General features: G+C 42.7%; 1 protein-coding gene across 4 annotated transcripts in view; it reads right to left on the reverse strand.

The window, feature by feature from the left end:
• Window positions 1-19903, reverse strand: part of CLCN3 (chloride voltage-gated channel 3) — a 215168-nt gene that overhangs the window by 59501 nt on the left and 135764 nt on the right. For all 4 annotated transcript variants that reach the window (XM_030191558.1, XM_030191554.1, XM_030191559.1 and 1 more), the window contains 3 exons: window positions 11986-12173; window positions 9479-9601; window positions 502-708 (listed from right to left, as the gene is read on the reverse strand). In XM_030191558.1, coding sequence (XP_030047418.1) covers window positions 502-708; window positions 9479-9601; window positions 11986-12173 — 518 coding nt within the window. The remainder of the gene's footprint in view (window positions 1-501; window positions 709-9478; window positions 9602-11985; window positions 12174-19903) is intronic.

The following is a 19903-nucleotide window of genomic DNA, read 5'->3' on the forward strand; positions in this document are numbered from 1 at the left end:
ATACAAGAAACATGTGCATGCGCAGTACACCAACTGTAAACAAATCTCTCATGCATATTCATTAGGAATATCCTGAAAACCTGGCCTGCTTGCAGCCCTTGAGGACTGAACTTGGATAAGCCTGCTTTAAAGCTTTTGAGGGCTTTAAATCTTATTTGTGACCAAAATTAAGCAGAAGGCTCAAATTACCACAAAACTACTGGCTAGTCCTTAAGAACTAGAACAGATCCTAACAGAATCTGTACTGTATTTGGTTTTAGCTGGTGCCATATATTAAACTCTCCAGATCAGTCTTGATAATTGGGATCCTACTCTATTTAGAACCCATGAAAATATATAAATTCTAGCTAAAAATGATAGTTATTCTACCTACATAGTAACATAGTAGATGAGAACAGGTAAAGACCTTGAAAGGTTAATGTTCTACTGGTCTTTTATTTATTACAGCCGCACAGGAAATTACATATTATGCACTTAAGTCCATCAGTAACAAGGACTTACCTCTCTTTTCTTTGCTTCATTTTTGCTGTATTTTGGAAATAAGTAGGAAAAAATATTCCCACAACAACAGGCAACATGTACCAAAGGGCCCTCCTTCCCTAAGCTCAGACCTGATGCCACTGCCAGGACCAGAGTGATGGTCTTAATCATCAGAGTCCACTTGCCCAAGTACCCTCGAATGATGAAGCCACTCAAAATAGTTTTAATCTGCAAATCAAAAAATTGTTTTCTATCAAAGCATTTTATTTAATACAAAATGCATGTCATTATTTTTCACGTCATTTAGATTTTGCAATTTTAATTCAGAAACTTATACTCAAAACATGTAAAAAGCACTTAGTTTGCCCATCCAGTTTGCCCATCCTTTGCAACCCCTAACTCTGTACCTGAGCCTTGAGTTTGCTCTGCTTTCTCTGTCTCTTAAACCAAATATTGGGGATAGGCTCGTTTGGCTCCTTGTCAAAAAGTTTCAACATGGTGGATCCCAAGAGAGTCTTACTCCATTTGACTGTCAGATTCACTGGGGACCAAAACCCATGATCATCAGCAACAGATTGTAAAAACCTACAGCTGAGCTGCAGCCAAGACAGAAGCCGGTGAATAGTTATCTGGGCAGCAGAAGGCAAGACATACCCACAAAGGACCTGAATGAGAGGGGGAGTCCTCTTTAACTGGAGACCAAATGCTGTGCAATGGGTTCCTCTAGGGCCTTTTTCTTTTCTGCTGTCCAGAGGATAAACTACTTTAACTATACAGCTCCTGTGGCTTCAGCTACAAGTCTCTAGCCTCTACTCCCAAGGATCAGGGGTTTGATCCTCAGTGTGCCTCACATTAACCAAGGTAAAACAAGTGCCAAAAAAGAATAGTTTCCTGATAATTTGGGACCCATCTGTACAATTCATTTAGAGTTATACAAACTAAAAATAACCTCATTGGTCATATTTTACTATTCACCCAAAAATGAATGTGCATCACGATGTGGTATTTTTTTGACCCAGAGGGGAGAGGGGAATGGCAACTTAAATAGAGCCATAGCCAAATATTGTTGTTTTGGGAAAGAAGAACAACATGAAACCACATGTGAGAATATATCAAACCAGTTTTCTAAGGATGGATTTTATATTTAATCATAGGGTGCCAATGTCTCATGGTAACAGGTAGCTGACGATATACAAAGCAACCATTAAGACAACTGTATGGTTCAATCAGTGGATCTGTCAGAATAATTTACAAAGAAAATGAAAGTGGAGGAGTGGCCTAGTGGTTAGGGTGGTGGACTTTGGTCCTGGGGAACTGAGGAACTGAGTTCAATTCCCACTTCAGGCACAGGCAGCTCCTTGTGACTCTGGGCAAGTCACTAAACCCTCCATTGCCCCATGTAAGCCTGCCATGAGTGGGAAAGCGTGGGGTACAAATGTAACAAAAAAAATTACACATCTGAATCACTAAGAGGCATCCCATCAGAGATAAGGATGTGGTAGTTCTGGGCAGAACATGCCTCATGAACTTATTTCCAGAACCTCTATATCTATGTGCACCTGTATGTTTACACCTATGCATGAGTATATATATCTGTATGCATATCTGTGTGCATGTGTGTGTATCTGTTTCTCTGTGTCTATATGTGTCTGTCTGTCTTAACAGGAAGTTAGAGAAGAGGGGACAGGCAGTTTGAAATGAGCAATTCTTTAACTGCTGTGTTTCAGTCTATCAAAGATTCTATGCTGCACAAACTTCTTTTCTTGTGGAACATATATTTGGGAAGCTTATTTCTATGGAACCCTCAGTCCAATTTGACCTGGTGACAGAACAGTGTGTTTTAAGCCTGTAAACTGCCTAAATTAATTCTGAAGTGCATTTCTCTAGTTTGGCCAGCAAGTGGTACATGTTTTATGTTAAAGCTGCTATAGAAAAGTGCCCTCTTTTAGTTTCACTCAGTGAAGAAGTGAATCTACAGTACAGTATAGTTTTAAAACATGTTGACTGGGCTCTGAGAGGCCCAGGAACTCATTTATTTTGAGATGTACTGGTTTTTCCCCAGTTTCAGCCCAGGAGAAAAGAGAGAGAAAAAGCTCTCTGCTGAAGCCCTGTAAAAAAACAATTATATTTGATAACTGGTGAGCAGCTATATGTCCTGCTCTCCCCAAGTACTTTTTAGGAAGTAATCAAATGTTTAGTGTTATAATTGATACTTATTTCAGTTACCTGTTATTGTTTGACGAGTGCACATTTTTTGCTAATTGTTGAAGATTTTTTAAGCTAATAAAACAAATGTTTATTGCCTCTGCTTGTCTGGACTAATAAAGAATCCTGGTGGTTTGTGTGTTGGGTCTGTGATTGCTTTCTGGGAATTGTGAGACCATTGGGAGTGTGGCTCCAGTAACCTAGAAATCACTGGGGATAATTTGAGAGTGGGAGACTCGCCCAGAGGTGACCCAGTCGGTGGGAGGAGGGTGCTAGTGTAGAGCAAGAGCAGCAGGTTGACCTGAGCTGTGCTGGGGATAGACCCTCTAAGTGGCTGTGGGGTAATCCCAGCTGGGTGGCTAGGTGTTTCGTGACAGACCTATTTTCCAATTTACTAAGTCTTAATTGGATTTTCCTCAGGCTAAATTTGGTCTCATTCTATAGAATATTGGGAGAATTATTTTGCCTCAAAACATTCTTGACTTCATATGTATTAATTTACCTCCAATATCTATTGGTTTTGAAAGACTAAAGGCAAAAAAACAAACAAACCACAGAACAGCATTTAAATGAAAAGACTCTGTATTTCTTTGTTAAGACTTTCTTTGGTGATCAATGATATATAGAACTTTACAAAAATGCACCCATCATGTTAATAACCCTTATCAAATGTTCCTTCTGAAATCTTCATTCTGTTGCAAAAGGATACAAACAACTCACTATATATATCCAATCTGTAAACCTGCCCTTAAACAGAATGTTTGCAGCCACTATTTCTGGGATAAGCAGTATAAAATGTTTTGTACATTTTTGGGATCTTGCCGGATATTTGTGACCTGGATTGGCCACTGTTGGAAACAGGATGCTGGGCTCGATGGACCTTTGGTCTTTCCCAGTATGGCAATACTTATGTACTTATGCTCAGGTGTCTGCAGCAATGTAAACAACTGTCTCTGTCAGTCAATGGGAGGAGAGAGACCCAGTGCAGCTGTATGCATAAAGAAAGGAGCTCCATAAGCCTATGGCAACAGTACAGGAATTTGAGAAGCTGTGCCAGGGGAGGTGAATTCCTTGCAGTGCTGTGGGTGAGCAGAAGAGCTGATGAATTCTGAGGCCAATATTGCAAGACTTTGGCCAAGTAGCAGAAGATGAGGTGCTAATGTGCTTTTCTGGCTACCAGGGTGGGTGGGTGGGTGGGTGGGGGGGGGGGGGGTGTTAAGGAAAAAGCACATAAGTGATGGCATAGCAACTTTCTTAATAGGAGTGTGAGACCCTGGTTGAGGGTTATTCGGGTGGCCCTGGGAATAACTCAGCCAGACAAGGTATATAATTGTGAAAGTAAATGTTTTATGAACTGATGGACTTGGGAAAATCCACTGCTTATTTCTAGGATAAGCAGCATAAAATGTATTGTACTGCTTTAGGATCTTGCCAGGTACTTGTGACCTGGATTGGTCACTGTTGGAAACAGGATACTGGGCTTGATGGATCTTTGGTCTATCCCAGTATGGCATTTCTTATGTTCACCCGAGCCCTGTTACCTCACAGGCCAGAAGCCTCAATTGCAATAGTTTCTCTGGTTTAATAACAGTCTTGAATAGGCCTCTGGCTAGCAGGTCAAGCAGTCTATGGCTGTTGGGGGCGACCCTGCCTCAAACACAGCCTTTAAGTTCTCAGGTCTTCTGAGACTCAGGTCTGGTTCCAGCCAGACCTCAGCAAGGTTTGCAAGTCTTAACAAAACAAAGTTGGCTTACCTCAGCCAGGTCACAGCAGTTAAACGCTTTCAGTAAAGGTATAAACTTGGGCTTCAGCTCTTCCTTCCCTGGGTCTCGTTAACCTTAGCCTGGCCACATCTTTTAAACTCCCAGGTATTGACTCCACCCCTCATGGCTCACTTCACCCCGGGGTGTGACCAGTGATCTTAAGGTGGCCCATGCTAATTAGAGAGGGATTTTTCTTAAGGGTGACGGGCAGCATTCTATAAACACCCTCAAAAGGAGGTAACTTTTGCCACACTTAATCTCCTCCCCAACTCCTACAGATTGGATTGCTGGGTCACCTTCTTGACTAGCCCTCCATTCCACATTGTGGGGGGGTAGTTTGGGTAGAGTTTACGCCACTGTCTACTGCCTTATGGTTCGGGTTTATGGATTTCAGAGATTTTCATCTGGTTATCCATTGAGACCAAAAGAGTTGCAGGCAGCACCAATTCTTTCAATTGCTGACATTTGTAGCAAGAACCATGAACACCACTGTGCTACCATAAGTTTTGACAGCTCTAAGTTGCCACTGCATGCAACTCTGATCTCCGCTTGTAATATTCAGCTTGCTAAAATACAATTACTGAAAAAGAACAAGTTGTGGCTGCTCCTGTGGGAAATCACTGCAAAAATTTTTTCAAAATTCTGTATAAAATACAGTATGTATAATTTCAAAATATTAATCTAAATACTACAATCATGATCTTTGAGTAGTCATTCATTTAAACTTTAAAGCAGAAAACTTCTCATTCAAAGATGCAAAATGTTTGCTTTTGGTGCAAACTTCCTCCAGAAACACAGTAATAGTGCATTAAAATTAAACAAAAAATTAAGTTGTGACTGCATGTTGCAAAGTGTTTAAATGAGTCAGTAACACAAGAGAAAAAACTGTGTATTACCAGCCCATTCCCCCGCAGCCAAGTGTGGGTTAGTAGATTGGTCTTGAACAGTAATATAGTGTACAGCATATGATAACATTCCAAGTTCTGTCAAACAGAATCAACATGTATCAACTGTTTGCATTGTAAACTTAAGCTATGTTGTTTGGTGTCTGTATTATCCTGCAAATTCCTTTAATTGTGAACAGAAGGCCATGATTGTCAGTGCAAGGACTCCGAGGCGAGGCCCCATTTAGAGTACTGTGTGCAGTTCTGGAGACCGTACCTACGAAAAGATATAAACAGGATGGAATCGGTCCAATTAGTAAGCGGTCTTGAACACAAAAAATATAGGGACAGGTTTAAGAACCTCAACATGCATACACTGGAAGACAGAAGGGAGAGAGGAGACATGATAGAGACATTTAAATATCTCAAGGGCATTTATGTACAGGAAGTGAGCCTTTTTCAACTGAAGAAGAGCTCTGAAATGACAGGGCATACGATGAAGTTAAGAGGGAACATGCTAAGGAGTAATCTAAGAAAGTATTATTTCATGGAAAGGGTGGTGGAGGCATGGAATGGCCTCCAGGTAGAGGTTGTGAAGTCGAAGACTGTGTCAGAATTTTAAAAAGGCATGGGATAAGTATTTTCGTTTAGGAAAAGGAAGAGTTAGGGGTTGAATGGGTAGCCTAGATAGGCCATATGGCCTTTATCTTCTGTCATGTTTCCAAGTCATCCAAACCAAGAAAAATACACACAAAGGTGGAGGTGCGATAATTCCCTACGTGAGGAAGATCGCAGAAAGCAAGAAGTAGGGAGAGTTGGCTCATTTCAAACAACGGAGAAGACATATTGATGATAAGAGTCTTTATGACAAAGTATCAAAATCGACTCGACATAGCAGCCGTGTTTTGGCGCCTAAGCGCCTGCCTCAGGAGTCTTATGATGTATGGCTGATTATAAAAAGAGATACTTATCAAATCTCTATACACAAAAGATATCAATCTAACCCAAAGTTAGACGGGAAATCTCACCGGACTACCAAAATAGCTTCAATGATACTTCATCAATATGTCTCCTCCGTTGTTTGAGAAGAGCCAAGTCTCCCTACTTCTTGCTTTCTAAGTAATCCAAGTCAGCAGCAATGTCTACTAAAACCTGCAAGCACACCTGTAGGTCACAAGAATGCCAATTATTTTGTCATTCCCTCACCCACACCTTCAGCTCTGTTTTGTAAAATAGTCCCTTATGTTAAACACTTATCATTGTCTTGCATCAACACTTCCCTGTACTGAATATCAGGCCACAAAGATACAAGGTACTAGTTATAAGTCGGTGCTGACTTGTGGGGTACCACAAGGATTGATACAGCCACCTATTTGTTTAATATCTACCTTAAGCCACAAGCTGATTCAGTTGATGAATACTCTGGTCTCTACATCTACCCGATGAACCACAATTACCTAAAGTTCTGAATAAACGGACTACCTGGTTAACTACCATTCAAGAATGAGCTAAAAACAACACACTTTGCCTGAACCCAAGGAAAACAAGTTCCTGTGGGTTCCTAACACAAAAGGTCACATACCTGACATCAAAATCCCTTTTGGAAGTTACTCTCTCTTAAATCACAGGTCAATAACCTTGGGGTTCAGCTACACTCAACACTTATGCTGATGCCTTAAATCCAAGCAACTTCCAGAAGCAACCTCTATCATCTACGACAATTACACCATTTCTCTCCATACATAGAGACAACAAGTCCTATAACAGTGGTTCAAACAAGGATGATATCAAGTTTGGATTACTGTAATGCATTCTACACTTTTCTGACTACAAGGGATTTGTACCAGGTCCAATTAATCTGGAATGCCACAATGTGACTGATAGAAGGCTGTAATTTATTTATTTATTTTCTGCATTTATATCCCACATTTTCCCACCTCTTTGCAGGCTCAATGTGGCTTACAAATACCGTAGTGGCGATTGCCATTTCCGGAATAAGAAATACAAGTAATATTCCAGTTAAAGAATAGAGAATAAACAATATAAATTGGTAGAAAAATAGATAAACAGTACAATTCAGGTATTTAAGAACAAGGGTAATGAAAAGCATTCAATAATAACAATGTGATAAAGTAACCAAATAAGAATGATTCAATGTTAGCTAATTGTAGTATAGTTCAATGTCATGTTTTTAAGAAGGATCCCTATGATAAGTCTCTTTGAACAGTTTAGTCTTTAATCATTTCCGGAAGGTTGCCAAATCATGTGTTGTTTTTATGGCATTCAGCAGTGCATTCCAAAGTTGCGCGCAGATGTAAGAGACGCTGGATGCATATATTGATTTAAACTTAAGTCCTTTACAATTGGGATAATGGAGGTTCAAGAATGTACATGATGAACTTTTGTATTCCTTGTTGGTAGATCAATGAAGTCTAACATATATATCGGGGCTTCTCCATGAATAACTTTATGAATCAGAGTGCATAATTTGAATGTAATTCGCTCTTTTAAAGGGAGCCAGTGTAATTTTTCTCTGAGGGGTTTGGCGCTTTCATATTTCATTTTTCCAAATATAAGTCTAGCTGCAGTATTTTGTGCTGCTTGAAGTTTTTTAATAATTTGTGCTTTATGTCCGGCAAAAATAGAGTTGCAATAGTCCAAATGGCTTAACACCATGGATTGCACCAAATTGCGAAATACCTCCCTTGGGAAGAAAGGTTTAACTTTTAAATTTCTACATTGCATGGAACATTTTCTTTGTTACATTTTTTGCGTGACTTTCCAGGGTGAGACTGCGATCAATTGTGACTCCTAGGAGTTTCAAAGTGTCTGAAACAGGGAGAATGTGATTCGGAGTATTAATATTAGCATACTAGACCTTATTATATTGCGATGAAATAATAAGGCATGTCTTTTCAGCATTAAGCTTTAGTTGGAATGCATCCGCACCAATGAGATCACATTGCACCATTTCTGTTAAAAAATTCACTGGGGACAATTCAGAGCTAAATTTAAAAATGTATAACCAATCTCCAAGTCCCTTAAAGGTAATGGGTCAGACTACTTGAAGAAAAGGACCTCCCAATACACAGCTCTGAGGTCTTTAAGGTCCGCCCCATGTAGAGGTTGACCAAATTTTAGTTTTGGATTCGGCACCAAAACCAGCCCAAAATCCAGGTTCGAGTTTCAGCTGAAAATACCAGTGCATTTTTGTCTGAAACTGAACCCCTTTCCCCTCACAGTCCGCACATGCCCTCAGGCCATCTAACCACCTGAACGCCCTGCTTAAGCTTACCTTTAAATGCCCTGGTGGTCTAGTGGCCTCTTCTGGGCAAGAGCGATCCCCAATTGCCCCTGCCGGTTTCTCAGCCAAAATAGCTACCAAGACTTTTGTGGGAGGTCCAGCAGCCATATTGAGATTATTCCCGATTATGCTGGTTCAAATCTCAGTTGTTCCAACCTATGCTGGTTCCAATCACAAAATGGCCGCTGAGACCTCGCAACGCTGTTGCAGGAAGTCCCGGCAGCTATTTTGGCTGAAGCACCAGCGGGGAAAATAGCAACTAGGAATCATTCGTGCCCAGAAGAGGCCATTAGACCACTGGAGCATTTAAAGGTAGGTCGGGGAAGACCCTCGAGTAGTGGGAAGGCGGAAGCAGCAGCGGTTGGCCCAGGAGGACCCATTTTCTGCTTAGGTGGGGGGAGTTTTTCAGTCAATATTGAATGGTAAATTTCGGCTGCTCATGTGATTTTGGTCAAAACCTGAAAATCCCAGTTTCAATCACCCTCTGCTCCCAAAGAATATCCCTAATACTAGTTGACTATATATAGCAAAATTTGCTTATCTACTCCTACTTTAGCTGAAATCATTTCCTTCCACCTTTTCTGATATCATGTGCAAGTTTTCCTTAGGTTTGTCACACTTATTTTCTATCTAATCTGTCTGTATGTTCCCCTTTCCCTTATACTGTCTATTAAGATGTTTTAACAGCAAATGTGCCATCCTGTGTACTGTCATTTTAATATTTTTACTGCTGCAACTGCCTATGTCTGAGTTATTTTTGCTGTACACTGTCTTGGGTAAATTTATTCAAAAAGGAAGTAAATCCTAATAAATAAATATAATAAAAATTCTGCAGAACTTACTTCTGGAATCCCAGATCCACACGCATATGGCGCAAACACCTTCACCAAGGAGACAGCCAGGAAAGCAAAGCTCAAGGCCCAGAAAATAAACATTATGTAATTCATTATGTATGAACCGGGACCCTGAAAGACAATGTAGTACAAGTTAGTTTATTTACATCTATCTACAGATATAATACATTTATATCATGCAAATTTTCTCCACGTTTGTCACAACAGCTAAAGTATATCAGGAAAGAAAATAAAATTGCTAAAAGTTGAACAGAGCAGTACCTAACTAGTTAATCACTACCACTTCATTTTTTTTTAATCTTAGTTTATTTCACAGCTCTTCTCAAAACACAGAAATCTAATACTGAGGGGAAAAATGAATATAAACGTTTTATGTGTTAAAGTCTTCATTCATTCATATGTAAACTATAAGGGTTCTGCAATGAAATACACACCCCTCCATAAGTTTTGCATTGTCACAAGTCTTACCTAAATTTATTTTTCTACTTTGCACTGGCCAAACTAATGATCTGCCACAGAGACATCTAATGCACCTTTGGAATTTAAAGCATAATAGGGAGGGTAGTTGGTGAGGGGAGGGGGGTTTGTTGATCGATTATAGCGTAGTTTGGGGCCTCAGATGAAGGTGATGTTCCGCACCAGTATCCTTTGGTTTTGTGCTGCTTGTTTTTCGTTTTGTGCAGCAGGTGTATTCGGGGGTGATGTGGGTGGGTGAGGGGTTATATCTAAGATTGTACTTGTTTTTCTGTTTAAACTTGAATAAAAAGATTTCAAAATAAAGCACAGTAAAAATGTTTCTCCAAACATCTGAGTGCACATCATTGAAGCAGCAGTGCATCTTTTAGCCAAAAATTAATCAGAAACTTTATCAGAGAAAAAAAATGCAGTCAATGGACTGATCCTTTATCTGAAAAACTATATCAGAATGAAGGCTGCCCCAATAAAACCAAAGGCCAGCCTTACTGATGAACCCAGCAATTTGTCAAACCTCTCTTTCCCAAGTGGTTCAGTGTCATTATTGCATAGCACTATGTAGGGTCATACTGTTTAGAGGAAAAAGTAGAGAATCAAAGCAGGAGTGTCATGAACCAAAACTGCACCCTGTTTGAGTAGCATCCCTGCCCTGCCCACAGCGCTGCAGCCACTGTAGGGAAGACAATGGACAGGGAACAATTTCTGCGCCTCTGTCTCTCTTGCCCTGAATCAAAGTGCCTGTCTGTGTCAGATTGAGCCATGACAAGGGGGTGAGGAGATAGAAAGGCAGAAAAAGAGGAAAGGTTATTGGTCCCAAACATTACAGATAGAAAGTGCACTGCTAGATGGAAAGCTGAGTATATAAAAGCAATACGATGCCCATATTTAAGCAAAGCATTAGTATTTAAACAACAATTAAGGTGACTTTTCCCACAATTTAAAAACACTTCTCATAGGATGCTTATGTAATTTTGTAATGTTTTATGTTCACTGTTTTGGATGGCCTTTGACCAGCAAAGCAGTATATACTTGTATTGAATCAAAAATATATTTAGCTGAGGATTGCTACTTAGTCATCTACTACTACTTATCATTTCTATAGCGCTACTAGACATACGCAGCGCTATACACTTGAACATGAAGAGACAGTCCCCGCTCGACAGAGCTTACAATCTAATTAGGACAGACAAACAGGACAAACGAGAGATAAGGGAATATTGAAGTGAGGATGATAAAATAAGGGTTAGGAGTTAAAAGCAGCATCAAAAAAGGTGGGTTTTTAGCTTAGATTTGAAGACAGCCAGAGATGGAGCTTGATCTACCGACTCAGGAAGTCTATTCCAGGCATATGGTGCAGCAAGATAAAAGGAACGGAGTCTGGATTTACCGGTGGAGGAGATGGGTGCAGATAAGAGAGATTTACCCAGTGAACAGAGTTCCCGGGGAGGAATATAGGGAGAGATGAGAGTGGAGCGGTACTGAGGAGCTGCAGAGTGAATGCACTTATAAATCAGTTTGAACTGTATGCGGAAACGGATAGGAAGCCAGTGAAGTGACTTGAGGAGAGGACTAATATGAGTATAACGACACTGGCGGAATATTAGTCATGCAGCAGAATTTTGAACAGATTGAAGAGGAGAGAGATGGCTAAGTAGGAGACCTGTGAGAAGCAACTGGTTGTACACCTTCCCTGAAACCCTACCCCCCCAACATGCCTGACAGCCTTCATTCTTCAACCAATATTAGGAAAAACCACATATAATAATGCTGCTTAAAAAAAAAAAAAGCCAGCTTCTGCTCCTTAACAATCCTGACAGTGCAGATGGGATATTTTTGTACCTCAATAGGACAATGGCATCATGACAAAGAACAAACTGAACAGTGGTGCAACTTCATTACATCTACTAAACAGCAGTATTTCTACTGTACTTATTTTAGCTTCAGTGAAAAATTGACATTCTAACAGTAACGCTTCATAACAACCAATCCAGCAGGATCTATTTCTGTAAAATTTAACTTACTTCAGCTTGGCCAATTATGAGTTCTGCCCAAGTTTTCCACTCTGGGCATTTGTCTCTTTCTTCAAAGGTTACCTCGCTGGACAACCAACAGCACTGCTCATGGTTATACCACAGCGCACGGAGACAAATGCCTTCCTTCAGATCAGTCATCCAGTCAGCAGCAATGTCTATTATCCCTGCCAGTGCACCTGCAGGCCATAAGAATGCCAATTATTAACACAAGTACAAGATCCCATTCTAACATAAAAAGCATCTACGTTAAAAGTGAAAAAGAAGAATCAAAATGTGGAAAATAGACTAATACAGCAAAGCGAAGATACTTACCTGTAGCAGGTATTCTCCGAGGACAGCAGGCTGATTGTTCTCACGATTGGGTCGACGTCTACGTCGGCCCAGGATTGGAAGTTTTTGCTAGCAAAATCTCAAAAAATCTTCCAGAGTCTTCTGGCGCGCAAGCAGCGCATGCACGGACCAGTTTCCTGCCCGCCGCGTAAGTCCCTCAGTGTAGTCCAAAAGCAACAGAACAACGAACAACTCCAAAGGGGAGGAGGGCGCGTTTGTGAGAACAATCAGCCTGCTGTCCTCGGAGAATACCTGCTACAGGTAAGTATCTTCGCTTTCTCCAAGGACAAGCAGGCTGCTTGTTCTCGCGATTGGGGTATCTGTAGCACCCAGGCTCACTCAAAACAATGAACATTGGTCAACTGGGCCTCGCAACGGCGAGGACATAACAGAGATTGACCTAAAAAGAAAAACAACTAAGTGAGAGTGCAGCCTGGAACAGAACAGAAATGGGCCTAGGAGGGTGGAGTTGGATTCCAAACCCCGAACAGATTCTGCAGCACCAACTGCCCAAACCGACTGTCGCATCAGGTATCCTGCTGAAGGCAGTAGTGAGATGTGAATGTGTGGACAAATGACCACGTTGCAGCCTTGCAAATCTCTTCAATAGAAGCTGACTTCAAGTGAGCCACTGACACAGCCATGGCTCTGACATTATGAGCCATGACATGGCCCTCCAGAGTCAGCCCATCTTGGGCATAAGTAAAGGATATGCAATCCGCTAGCCAATAAGAGATTGTGCGTTTTCCGATGGCGACTCCCCTCCTGTTGGGATCAAAAGAAACAAACAACTGTGCAGACTGTCTATAGGGTTTTGTCCACTCCACGTAAAAAGCCAATGCTCTCTTACAGTCCAAGGTGTGCAACTTGTCTTCACCAGGGCGGGTATGTGGATGGGGAAAAAATGTTGGCAAGACAATTGACTGGTTCAGATGGAACTCTGACACCACCTTTGGCAAGAACTTAGGGTGAGTGCAGAGGACTACTCTGTTATGATGAAACTAAGGTGCATGCACTACCAGGGCTTGGAGCTCACTGACTCTACAAGCTGAAGTATCAGCCACCAAGAAAACGACCTTCCAGGTCAAGTACTTCAGATGGCAGGAATTCAATGGCTCAAAAGGAGCTTTCATCAGCTGGGTGAGAACGACATTGAGATCCCATGACACTGGTGGAGGTCTGACAGGGGGCTTTGACAAAAGCAAACCTCTCATGAAGCGAACGAGGCTGTCCAGAGATAGGCACTAATTGCGCTAAGGTGAACTCTTATGGAGTTGGTCTTGAGACCAGACTCTGATAAGTGTAGAAGGTATTCAAGCAGGGTCCGTGTAGGACAAGAAAAAGGAATGAAGGGGCCTTGCTGTCACACCAGACAGCAAACCTCCTCCATTTGAAAGAATAACACTTTTTCGTGGAATCTTTCCTGGAAGCAAGCAAGACTCGGGAGACACCCTCTGAAAGACATAAAGAGGCAATTTCTAAGCTCTCAACATCCAGGTCATGAGAGCCAGAGACTGGAGGTTGGGATGTAGAAGCAACCCCTCGTTCTGAGTGATGAGGGTCGGAAAACACTCCAATCTCCACGGTTCTTTGGAGGACAACTCCAGAAGAAGAGGGAACCAGATCTGACGAGGCCAAAAAGAAGCGATCAGGATCATTGTCCCCCAGTCTTGCTTGAGTTTCAGCAAAGTCTTCCCTACTAGAGGTATGGGAGGATACGCATACAGAAGGTCTGTCCCCCAATGTAGGAGAAAGGCATCCGACACTAATCTGTTGTGGGCCTGAAATCTGGAACAAAATTGAGGGAATTTGCGTTTGATCTGTGTGGCAAAAAGATCCACCGAGGGGGTGCCCCACGCTCAGAAGATCTTGTGGACAACGCCCATGTTTAGCGACCACTCGTGAGGTTGCCTGATTATGCTCAACCTGTCGGCCAGACTGCCAGATACGTGGCTTGGAGAAACATGCCGTAACGGCGAGCCCAAAGCCACATCCGGACGGCTTCCTGACACAGAGGGCGAGATCTGGTGCCCCCCGTTTGTTGGTGTAATACATAGCAACCTGATTGTCAGTCTGAATTAGAATGATTTGGTTGGGTCACGTGATGCCTGCTACCTGAAAGGCAGTTTTTCTCCTAAGAGTTTGGCAGTTTCGTATTTCCAAATACGAGTCTGGCCGCGGTGTTTTGGGCAGTTTGGAGTTTCTTAATGATTTGGTCTTTGCATCCGGCACAAATTGCATTGCAGTAGTCTAGGTGGCTTAGAACCATTGATTGTACCAGGCTGCAGAATATTTCTCTCGGGGAAAAAAGGTTTTACTCATTTGAGTTTCCACATTGAGTGGAACATTTTCTTAGTTGTATTTTTCGCTTGGCTCTCTACCGTGAGATTTTGGTTGATGGTAACTCCGAGAATTTTCAGGCTATCTGAAACAGGAAGGGTGTGGTCTGGGGTATTTATATGGGTGGGTTTGTTCATGTTGTGTGGTGATAAGAGGATGAGACGGTGTGTTTTTTCTGCATTGAGTTTTAATTGAAATGTATCCACCCATGAGTTCATGATTTGGAGGCTAAGTTTGAGTTCGTTTGTGATTTCTGTAAGATCATGCTTGAATGGGATATATATTGTGACATTGTCTGCGTAGATGTAGGGGTTAAGGCCTTGGTTGGCTGCGAGCATAGCGGCCTGATACGTCTTTCTCCCAAAAGAATCCAAGGTTCTAGACTCTCTGCCTGCGGGTGCCGAGGCATAGTCCCTATTACTCTTGGCTCTCCTGAGAGCAGAATCCACCACCATGGAATCATGAGGTAGTTGAGACTTCACCATTACCAGTTCTCCATGGACTCTGTACTGGGACTCAGCTTTTTTGGGGACCACTGGATTAGATAGAGGGAACTACCAGTTTCGCATAAGAACTTCTCTGAGTGTGTTATGCAAAGGAGCCGTAGGTGGAGAAGGATAATCCAAGACCTCGAGCATCTCTGTCCTAGGCTCATCCACAACCTCCATAGGGAAGGGAATATCTTTAGACATTTCCCAAACAAAGGATGAAAAAGAAAGACTCTCAGGCGGAGAAATCCTTCTCTCAATGGGCTGAGTAGGATCAGAGGGGACCCCATAGGACTCCTTCAAAAAGTATCTGGAATCTTCCTCTTCCTCCCACGAACGCTCATCCTCAGTATCGGACAAAAGCTCTCTAAGAGCAGCTCGAAACCGAGCCTGTCTCGACGTCGAGGAGCGACGGCCTTAAGGGGGATGTCGAGAAGTCGACCCCTGCCTGGACTGTGGCGAAGCTTCCTCCGCCGAAGTCGAGACGAACCGGGTGGCAGCCGATGCCAATGCCGGGGACCTCACCACAGTCGAAGGACCAGTTGCCGCTTCAACCGACGGTGCAGAAGGCGCAAGCACCCCTGACACCGAGGTAGACTGGCGCAGCAATCCCTCCAGAAGCTCTGGAAGAAGGGCCCTGATGCGCTCGTCGAGAGCCACCATCGGAAAAGGCTGCGGGGCCGGTGCCAGAATCTGTGGGGGCTCGAGAGCTGGTACCAGGCTGCCAGAAGACTGATGCATTGGCACCTCCTGTATAGAGGGTGAGCGGTGCTCTCGGCGCTGACGCTTCTCGGGTGCCGAATCCCTTGGCTTCCCAGAGCTCTCGGTACCGCGCATAGAAGGAGAACGATGACGGTGCTTCTTAGCCTTTGCTCGCCTGCTGTCATCGAGACTCCTCGGTACTGCAGAAGAGGACATGGAATCCTCGCGTCTCCTCGGGGCCGGGGCCGACAAAGGGCGTTCCTGGGGGGCCTGCATAGCAGTAGGCCTCGAGACAGGTGGAGTCCCACTCGATGCCTCACTGCTCCCAGCGCGATGTGGTCGTTCGGCATTACCTGCGCTCTCGAAGTTGACGCTTCCCTTGCTGTCGCTGCCGATGCTGAAGGACCGGACCAATCCGCAAAACGTTTCTCTCGTTGGGCCTCCCGAGACACTTGGGTCCATTTTTTCATCAAAGGGCACAGCTTATAAGCAGCTGGAAGATGATCGGGCCCAAGGCACTGAAGACACCACACGTGGGGGTTGGTAACCGAGATGGTCCGGTTGCACCAAGTACAATGCTTAAAGCCGCTGGGTGTCCTCAATGACATGGACGGAAAAAACGGCTTCTGCGAAATTAAAGGACATGATTATGCCAATTAAAAAGGCACAAAAAGGGAAACAACCCGACCGTGCGGCCTAAAAAAACGGCTGTGGTGAAAAGAAAAGAAACTTAAAACTAGTGACTAAAACTAAGAAAATAAATGAACTACTCTAGTTTTTTTTTTTTTAATTTTGTAGAAAGACGAAATAAAAGAAGAAGAAAAAAATCGTGCAGAGACTCTTCCTGGGCCGAGAGGAACACAGTGAAAAACGAAAGCCGTGTCACCTCAGATGCAGAGAAAAAAAGCACTGAGGGACTTACACGACGGGCAGGAAACTGGTCCGCGCATGCGCACTGCGCGCCAGGAGACTCTGGAAGATTTTTTAAGATTTTGCTAGCAAAAACTTCCAATCCTGGGCAGATGTGGACGTTGACCCAATCGTGAGAACAAGCAGCCTGCTTGTCCTCGGAGAACATAGAGTACATGTAATGTCTCCCTAAGGGTGTAGGACTCTAAAATATAGCCTGATGCACTATTCTAAGAAGAAAATATCTTTAGTTATTTTTTTGTAATTTGGAAACTTATGCTCTGTCATTCAGCAGGGGATCAGAGAGGACCAAAGCGTAGCACATGAAACTAAGCTGAGAATTAAACAGAAAATTACTCATCTAGTGCAGGGGTAGGCAACTCCGGTCCTCGAGAGCCGCAGGCAGGTCAGGTTTTCAGAATATCCACAATGAATATGAAGGAGATAGATTTGCATACCATGGAGGCAGTGCTTGCAAATCTATCTCCTGCATATTCATTGTGCATATCCTGAAAACCTGACCTGCCTGCGGCTCTCGAGGACCGGAGTTGCCTACCCCTGATCTAGTGCATTTGCCTCTCTCATTTGTTGACATAAAATATATTGCTGGATTGGCTTAAGCTCAAATATTATCTTCTAGTTGCCCCTCTCAATAGGTGTTCCAACAGTTTCTTCATACCCTTTCAGAATTAGCAAGAAAATACATTTAGAAACAAATGATATAAAGTAAATATGGCAGACAGTACATAATTCCAGAGTTTAATTACACATTGAAGAAAAATTTTCTCCGATTTGTTTTAAATTTACTACATTGTAGCTTCATCGCATGCCCCCTAGTCCTAGTATTTTTGGAAAGCATGAACAGACGCTTCACATCTACCCGTTCAACTCCACTCATTGTTTTATAGACCTCTATCATATCTCCCCTCAGCTGCTTTTTCTCCAAGCTGAAGAGCCCTAGCCGCTTTAGCCTTTCCTCATAGGGAAGTTGTCCCATTCCCTTTATCATTTTCATCACCCTTCTCTGCACCTTTTCTAATTCCATATCTTTTTTGAGATACGGCGACCAGAATTGAACACAATATTCGAGTTGCGGTCGCACCATGGAGCGATACAAAGGCATTATAACATCCTCATTTTTGTTTTCCATTCCTTTCCTAATAATACATAATATTCTATTTGTTTTCTTAGCCGCAGCAGCACACTGAACAGAAGGTTTCAACGTATCATCAACGACGACACCTAGATCCCTTTCTTGGTCTGTGACTCCTAACGTGGAACCTTGCATGACGTAGCTATAATTCGGGTTCCTCTTTCCCACATGCATCACTTTGCACTTGCTCACAGTAAACGTCATCTGCCATTTAGACGCCTAGTCTCCCAGTCTCGTAAGGTCCTCTTGTAATGTTTCACAATCCTCCCATGATTTAACGAATTTGAATAACTTTGTGTCGTCAGCAAATTTAATTACCTCACTAGTTACTCCAATCTCTAGGTCATTTATAAATATGTTAAAAAGCAGTGGTCCCAGAACAGACCCCTGGGGAACCCCACTAACTACCCTTCTCCATTGAGAATACTGACCATTTAACCCTATTCTGTTTTCTATCTTTTAACCAGTTTTTAATCCACAATAGAACACTACCACCTATCCCGTGACTCTCCAATTTCCTCTGGAGTCTTTCATGAGGTACTTTGTCAAACGCCTTCTGAAAATCCAGATACACAATATCAACCGGCTCACCTTTATCCACATGTTTGTTCACCCTTTCAAAGAAATGTAGTAGACTGGTCAGGCAAGATTTACCTTCAATAAATCCATGTTGACTTTGCCTCATTAATCCATGCTTTTGAATATGCTCTGTAATTTTGTTCTTAATAATAGTCTCTACCATTTTGCCCGGCACCGACGTCAGAATTACCGGTCTATAATTTCCTGGATCTCCTCTGGAACCTTTTTTAAAAAATCGGCGTTACATTGGCCACTCTCCAGTCTTCCGCTACCAAGTGCTCTCAAGTAGCTTTTTATATCAACTTGTATTAATACATGAAAGGAAACTTCTCTCTCCAGAACATGAAAGGATCCAATTATGAATACATCAGTCAGTGGATGCCATGGACCATGATGCAGGAGTCAAAACCTTGGCCAAAGTTAGGCCGTGGGTAGTGAAAGAGACTGAGCAAGGACTGAGCAGCTGGAGAGAAAACAGTAACGGAATTCAAACATGCGTGGGATAAACATAAAGGAATCCTGCTCAGAAGGAATGGATCCTAAAGAGCTTAGACGAGATTGGGTGGCAAAGCCGGTGGCGGGAGACGGAGATGGTGCTGGGCAGACTTATACGGTCTGTGCCAGAGCCGGTGGTGGGAGGCGAGACTGGTGGTTTGGAGGCGGGGATAGTGCTGGGCAGACGTATACGGTCTGTGCCAGAACCGGTGGTGGGAGGCGGGGCTGGTGGTTAGGAGGCGGGGATAGTGCTGGACAGACTTATACGGTCTGTGCCCTGAAAAGGACAGGTACAAATCAAGGTAAGGTATACACAAAAAGTAGCACATGTGAGTTTATCTTGTTGGGCAGACTGGATGGACCGTGCAGGTCTTTTTCTGCCGTCATCTACTATGTTACAGTGAGGCTTATTTTCAAAGCACTTAGCCTCCCAAAGTTCCATAGAAACCTATGGAACTTAGCCTCCCAAAGTGCTTTGAAAATATGCCTCTATGTTTCCTTTCATATATTAATACAGGTTGCTATTAAGAGCTATTTGAGAGCACTTGCTTCATATAAGAGGATTAAGGAAGGACAGGAGGTTTTTGTGCCAATGATGAATGTATGGGCCTCCCTAAGGTTGATTAAGTAATCGACAAAGGAGTTTCCCATCATTTGTTTGAGGCTTTTCCTCCTACAACAGTAACATCGCTAGACAACTTATTTATAAGTAGATATCAATTAGATTTGATGAGTTTAATACTAAAACTAGCATGAAGACTTTTGCTACAATGCTTTAAAACCATCTGCAGGGCTTACTGCCTAAAATAATCTATTGGGATCAAATGGATTTGTAAAAAGTAGGCAATTAGGGGATAATCTAAGATGGGCACTAGATTTGATTTCAGTTATTCAGAGCAAGAAGAGAAAG

The sequence above is a fragment of the Microcaecilia unicolor genome, chromosome 2, assembly GCF_901765095.1.
Source record: "Microcaecilia unicolor chromosome 2, aMicUni1.1, whole genome shotgun sequence".
NCBI classification, from domain to species: Eukaryota; Metazoa; Chordata; class Amphibia; order Gymnophiona; family Siphonopidae; genus Microcaecilia; species Microcaecilia unicolor.